General features: G+C 46.5%; 1 protein-coding gene across 1 annotated transcript; it reads left to right on the forward strand.

Moving 5' to 3' along the window:
• Window positions 1-4488: 4488 nt before the first annotated feature.
• Window positions 4489-6842, forward strand: ANKRD34C (ankyrin repeat domain 34C). Its single transcript, XM_029238667.1, has one exon. It carries the CDS (start codon window positions 5083-5085, stop codon window positions 6688-6690), a length of 1608 nt encoding a protein of 535 aa, XP_029094500.1. The 5' UTR covers window positions 4489-5082; the 3' UTR covers window positions 6691-6842.
• The last annotated feature ends 379 nt before the right edge of the window (window positions 6843-7221 follow it).

Below are 7221 nucleotides of genomic sequence, written 5' to 3' on the forward strand. Positions count from 1 at the left end.
ACATGTTAAAGACAAGTGCACTGATTGCTCAGTCTTGCGGAAGTTGTATAATCCATTGCATCCCACCCAAATCTTTTAAACTCACCAAAACCAGGCTATTAGGAGACGAAAGGGAAAAGCGTTTTCCTGACATCTACTTCCCATCTCCCATTGGTCAATATTTTGCTCTACAAAGGACTAATCCCCCCACACTTCTGAGCTGAGTGATCCTGTCTCTCCAGGCAGCTGTTGGAGAAACACTTTCTACAATAGTCAGTTTCTCCTGATCAGTTGAAACCAGGTGTGGGGCTCAGCCATCTGCAGCAGTGACAGCAGCAGCAGTGCCCTGACTCTAAGACTGAGGTATAGAACTTGCTAAGGCCACTCAGGCAAGAGAGCAAGGTGAGAGGCCAACCCCCAGAGAGGGTAAGCAGACAGGGCTATGTGAAACTGTGATGATACATAAAGCGAGTCTGGCGTAATTTGCAAGACTCTTGTCAACTAGCTATGTGAACTGCAATCTTTTACTTTTATTTTTTTTAATTAACTTTTATTGGAGTATAGTTGCTTTACAATGTTGTGTTAGTTTCTGCTATACAGCAAAGTGAATCAGTTATAAGTATACATATTTCCTCTCTTTTTTGGATTTCCTTCCCATTTAGGTCACCACAGGGCACTGAGTAGAGTCCCCTGCGCTATCCAGTAGGTCCTCATTAGTTATCTATTTTATACACAGTAGTGTATATATGTCAATCCCAATCTCCCAACTCATCCCACGCCTCCTTCCCCCGTACCCAGTACCCATATGTCCATTCTCTACATCTGTGTGAACTGCAATCTTTTCAACCCAATTTTCTTGACATGAAAAGTGTAAGGCAAATGCAGCACACCAACAGTTAATGTTCAGGCAGCTCATTTTATCTGGGCTATAAGGATGAGGGAAGGGGGCTTCCCTGGTGGTGCAGTGGTTGAGAATCTGCCTGCTAATGCAGGGGACACAGGTTCGAGCCCTGGTCTGGGAGGATCCCACATGCCGCGGAGCAACTAGGCCCGTGAGCCACAACTACTGAGCCTGCGTGTCTGGAGCCTGTGCTCCGCAACAAGAGAGGCCGCGATAGTGAGAGGCCCGCGCACCGTGATGAAGAGGGGCCCCCGCTTGCCACAACTAGAGAGAGCCCTCGTACAGAAACGAAGACTCAACACAGCAAAAATAAAATAAATTAATTAATAAACTCCTACCCCCAACATCTTCAGAAAAGTAATAATAATAATGAGGGAAGGGTCTGATTCTGTCCTCACACGGAGCTCCTGCATTTTCGTCATTTAAGGAATTTCAGTGGGGAGGCCCACAGTGAAAAAATGGTTAGAGACAACCCAAAAAGTAGCTCACTGTGGACAGAGAATGTCATCTCTATAGATGGGCTAGACATTCCAGACCTCAGAGAACAACTCAGATGCTGCGCCTCCATCCTGCTCTCTCCTTAGGGGCCAGGGCAGTGTTGACTGGGGACAAGCCTGGGCTCAGGGGAGGAGGTGGCCAATGATTCCAAGTGAAAGGAGAGAAACATCTCCCAGATATTCCATCTTCTTCCCTGCTTTCCTCTTCTCTTTTGTCCCCTACCTACCTCCCCTACTCCCTGCACCCCCTCCCCAGACTTCGAGGTAGTCCAGAGCTATGTGATTTGCACCACACACAACATAGAGAGATAACCCAATGATCCACCCACGTCTCCTTCCCATCTTCCTTTCCTTTTTCCCTTCCTCCCTTCCTCCATCTTTTCCTTTATCTTACTTTCGAATTATCACACAGCTGATGGGGGAGAAAAGACAGTTTTCCTGCCTCGAGGGGCTCAGAGGTATGGGGAGGAGGTGGACCCAGATGATGAACCAGATCAATACTTCAACTGAGAAAGCTGAACCCAGGGGATGCAGTATCCACTTTTTTCTTTTGGTATGTCGTGTGTGTGAGTGCGTGTGCATGCATGTGTGTGTGTGTGAGAGAGAGAGAGCACACGCACAAGAGAGAGCGAGAGAGAACGTAAAGATGATGTATAATATTCCAGTGTATGAATACGAATATACTACAGTTTCTTCGTTTTCTTCTTGACGGGTTGTTTCTAGTTTTCACTGCCAGCATCATGTCTGCACACGTTCTGCTATGCATATTTACCAGTAATCTATTCCTGAGAACAAAGCAGCGCAAAAATGAGTGGCTTAAAACAATAATCATTTATTTGCTCGTACTTCTGCGATCTGGACCAGCCTCTGGGAACTTCTGCGGGCCTCACCTGGGTTCCCTCACGCAGTTGCAATCATCTGGGGCTTTGGCTGGCCTGAGATGGCCTCGGCCACGCTCTGATGTTCGCTGGGGCTGTCAGCTGAAGCGCCCTGCGTCCTTTCTGGTTAGGGATACCCCAGACTTCTGCACATGGCAGTTGGATTCCAAGAGAGCAAATCTTGAAGCTGCAGGGTTCACTGGGGCCATGCCTTGAATGTCACACAAAGTTAGCTCTGCTGCATTTTATTGGTCAAAGCAAATCACATACTGACGCCTCCTCTCCATGGGAGGAGAGGCAAGACCTCATTGCAAGTGGTGTGCACCTGGGATGGCAGGACTTTGTGGCCATGCCTTTCAGTCTAGCACACAGCTAAACCCAGGCATGGAATTACTGGGTCAGAGTGTAGGCATTAATTTAGCGGAGCCATTTGTGCTCCCACCAATGTGTTCCTGAATCTTCCCATCTTTCTCCATCCTTGGTACTGTCGGTCTAATTTTAGCTGCGCTGGAGGGTGTAGTGGTATCTCATTGTGCTGTAATTTGATTTTCCTTGATTACTAACAAGGCTGAGCACCTTTTTCTGTGCTTATTGGCCATTTGTGTATCCTCTTTTGGAGGAAGTGATTTGTAGGAGTTCTTTATATAGTCTGGATATGAGTCAGTTGTCATTTTATTCCTCTTTCTCCCTTCCAGCCTGAGTGATTTTTCTCTTGATTCAAAAGGAAGTAACATTTGAGCTGAGATTTGAGGGATGATGAATAATTAAAGAAGAGCAAGGAGGTCTTAGAGTTAGAAACATGAACAGGGTTAGAAGGAAGAAAAATAAAAAGTGGGGCATTTGAGAAATGACCAGATTTCAAGATAGATGGAGTATCAAGAGAGCAGGAGTAGCAGGGCAGGTGCTGAAGAGGTGCGGCCAGGAGGTGAAGGGCCCCTTGGATGGAATGGAAAACAGCATGTTTTCACTGCACATTGCCTTTTCTTTATTTAGCCCTTGAAAATTCCGCTTTAGATGTCCAGAGTTTGGGGACTAACAAGCTTATAGACACATAGAACTGTAATAAAATGATCATATGACCACAGACAGAAACAGAAGAGAGAGAATGGCCACATTTGTGGGGCGCACGTGGGTAGAGAGAGAGAGGGAGAGAGGAAGAGGGACTCAGTAGGAGATTGAAGAAAGAAGCATAGAGTTGAAGAGACAGAAACAAACTTCTTGTGAATATACTTAATAATATACGGTGTCTTTGGATGGTAGGGATTTTACAGAAAATCTTATAGGAACACACAAACAGAAGTGCAACAAGATCAGACTGAGATGGCATTATCAGAATAATGCATTTGGAAGAAGCAGAAAATGATCTGAAGCAGAAAGATACAACCTAGACTGTTAACCACAGTTAATTCTGAAGAGATGAGTGGCTTCAAGGTGGGCTGGGGGCGTGTAAAGGGTACTCTTCTTCTTTATATAGTTAAGTGTGATTTGGGCTTTTTTTTTTTTTAAACAAAGTATCTATTCATGGATTAAAAGTTTTAAAAGGCAATACACCCATCTCTCAACTTTAGCCAAGAAAAGCTGCTGACTTCCTATTTAATAGAGGAATAGAAATTGATCAATAACTGCTCAGGGTAGTGGGGTAAGAGGAAGGATGACATGCATCAGAGAAGGAAAACTCAGGCATTGTGACACCTGCCCAGCGGAGCCTGAGGGACAAAAAGTCCACATGGAGGGGCCGTGCTGGCAGAGCATGGCCAGTGAGGGACCCGGGGCTGGCAGGGCATCAATTCTGGGAGACCATTTCTCCTTATTCGTGGGAGACCTCGTGACCAACACCCATTTTGGAAGCTCTGAGTCCAGGAATTAGGTAACTGACATGAGGAGAAGCAAAGCAGAAAACCCAGGTTTGACAGACCTCAGCAGGGGGAGCTCTGGAACGAGCTTTATTTCCTAACATTCGTGAGCAAAAAGGCAATCCCCTTGTCCATCCTCTGCCTCAGATCTGTTCAACCAGAGAGGAGGATGTAGCATTGCATTATTTGAGCTATTCTGAGAGCCTGAATGAGGTGGGTGAGAACTCAGACATCTGCTCGAATAGTGGGGACTACAACATGGAAATGGACAGCTGGATTGCTTTTGTTTTACAATATTTCCCCCCTACGACAATGGTGATACATGTTTAGTTTAGGAAGTACAGCAAAAAGGAAAACTCTTCATAATCCTATCACCATTTTGGTGTATTTCCTACTGGTCTTTTTGATGCACACCTAGAACTACACTGCATTAAACCATTATTTATGAGGTAACCTATTAAGTGTGACTCATTGCTAAATGCTGAGGCTACAACAGTGGACAAGATAGACTCAGACCTTTCCTTATGGAAACTTAGACTTTAGTGAGGCCGACAGACAGAAAACAAAGTTTCTGTTAGCACAAAACTGCATTTGTGATAAGTGTCATGCAGTCAACCCAGTAAGAGCTTTGCACGTTTTATTGCTTGCTCTCTCCTAGGCGTCATGCCAACCGCTTTACGTGTGGTTACGTGTTTTATATACACTGTCTCATTTAATCTTCACAAAGTCAGGTAGTTTGCCACTATCACCACAGTCACCCCTGCCATGTTACAGATGAAGAAATAAACCCAGAGAAGTTAAATAACCAAGCAAGGTGGCATAACTTGGGATCAAACTGGGACACGGCTGTATCTACAGTCTATAACAGCCTTGCTGCTCAGATCAGCTCTATAGAATACATGACCCTTTTCTCTCTTCTTCCCTTGCTAGGTCTGATCGCCACTGTGGCTCAGAGACTCTAAGCTGTAGCCAGTATGATGGATGACAGCACCGAATTAAGGACTGATGGAAACTCACTTTTAAAGGCCGTGTGGCTGGGGAGGCTCAGGCTGACCAGACTCCTCCTGGAAGGGGGTGCTTATATCAACGAAAGCAACGACAAAGGCGAAACGGCTCTCATGGTGGCATGTATCACCAAACATGTGGACCAGCAGAGCATCAGCAAGTCCAAGATGGTGAAGTATCTGCTGGACAACAGGGCAGACCCCAATATTCAGGATAAGTCTGGCAAGACCGCCCTCATCCATGCTTGCATCAGAAGAGCTGGGGGAGAAGTGGTCTCCTTGCTACTGGAGAATGGAGCAGACCCCAGCCTCGAGGATCGCACAGGGGCTTCAGCTCTGGTTTACGCAATAAATGCAGATGACCAGGATGCACTGAAACATCTCCTGGATGCCTGCAAAGCCAAAGGCAAGGAGGTGATTATTATAACAACGGATAAATCATCTTCAGGCACCAAAACCACCAAACAGTATCTTAATGTCCCTCCTTCACCCAAAGAGGAAGACAGACAGTCACCTCCACTGTGTGCATCTCCCTCGGGTATTGAACTGAAGGCTCCAGACCTAGGCTCTCCACCCAGTGAGAAGGAAGATGACTTCTTTAGCCTCCAGTCAGGGCATCCAGGTGGTTGCAACACCTCCAAGGCTCCTAATGAACCTGGGTCACTCACTAGGAAGGTCGGGAACCTCAAAAGGGCCAGTTTGCCTCAACTGAAGAGGCTCCAATCTGAGCCCTGGGGCCTGACCGCACCCTCCGTGTTGGCCGCCTCTATGCGCCAGGATGAGAGCCATGGCGCAGGCGCAGACAGCGAGGTCATCAAGAGCATCAGTGACATGTCCTTCCCCAAAAGGGGCCCCCTTTCCAGAACCAACAGTACTGATGGCAAAGACCCCAGCCTCTTCCTCACGGTCACGGAGCAGGTTCTGAAGATTCCAGCCTCTTCGGCACCAGCCTCGTGGAAGGCGGCCTACGAGAAAAGTCAGCCTCCCCGCTCACGTCTGGCCAGAAGAGGAACTCTCCCTATTGACCAAGAGAAGGGTGGTATTGGCCCATCAGGCCCCTCTGCTCTCAAAGATGCAGTGTCCCTCAAACGGCTGGAAGATGACCTCTATGATTTAGATTTACAGCCAGGGGCCGATCCGCCCAACTCCATTTCCCTTGAATCAGGCAAAGGACCCTTAGATTGGAAGAAGCTCAACAACTCCCACTTGTCTCTTTTCCAGGGTTCCAGGGAGGCCCTGGATGCTGTGCCCTGCACATCTCCCAGCTCAGCGCACCGCAGGCCACCCCATCTTCTAGAAAGACGGGGTTCCGGAACTCTGCTACTAGACCGAATTTCCCAGACCAGGCCTGGCTTCCTTCCGCCTTTAAATGTAAATCTGAACCCACCTATCCCGGATATTAGATCGAGCAGCAAACCTTCCTCTCCACTTGCTAGTGGTTTAAAATCCATGGTACCTGTTGCTCCAAGTTCACCAAAGAGAGTTGACTTGAGAAGTAAAAAGAAGCTCCTCAGAAGGCATTCTATGCAAGTTGAACAGATGAAGCAGCTGTCTGACTTTGAAGAAATCATGACCTAGAAGCTTTTTCAGTGAGGTTTTTTTTTTTTTTTAAATCTATGTAGTTTATGAAAAGTACCATAATCTAGACCAACACGGTCATGCAGAGTCCCTGCGCCTTGATCACTCCTTACTGTTGGTGTGTGGCTGCTTCAGAAAAGATGGAAACGGTGCTGCTTCCCTTCTGAAAGAACATCTGGGTTTTTATAGGCCTACTTGAAAAGAGCCCAGTATAATTGGGTTTTGGAGATTAAAAAATCTCCAAAGGAAGAAAACCTTTGGAGTTTGAAGGTCACACCGCAGGTACAATGATCTAAGCGGCTGACACCCATTATTTTCTATCAGACAAACAATTTAAATCACAAGATGGTATCTGGAGGATGTCATGTGTAATAAATCTATAAAGTGCCTACAAAGAAAACGAGGCTTTTTCGAATGTGCAAAAGTTCAAAACCAATCTTTGGGCTGTTAAATATGGGTATCTGTGTTACATCTGGAGGAACAGAAGTAGAATTCTCCCATCAGAGAGGTTCTGGTATTCGGGTACTGCCT

The sequence above is a fragment of the Monodon monoceros genome, unplaced genomic scaffold (assembly GCF_005190385.1).
Source record: "Monodon monoceros isolate NGI ecotype Baffin Bay Population unplaced genomic scaffold, NGI_Narwhal_1 Super_Scaffold_21, whole genome shotgun sequence".
NCBI lineage: Eukaryota > Metazoa > Chordata > Mammalia > Artiodactyla > Monodontidae > Monodon > Monodon monoceros.

Bases quoted from the DNA above. Each gene is read 5' to 3' on its own strand.
- ANKRD34C (XM_029238667.1), top strand. From the start codon at position 5,083: ATGATGGATGACAGCACCGAATTAAGGACTGATGGAAACTCACTTTTA.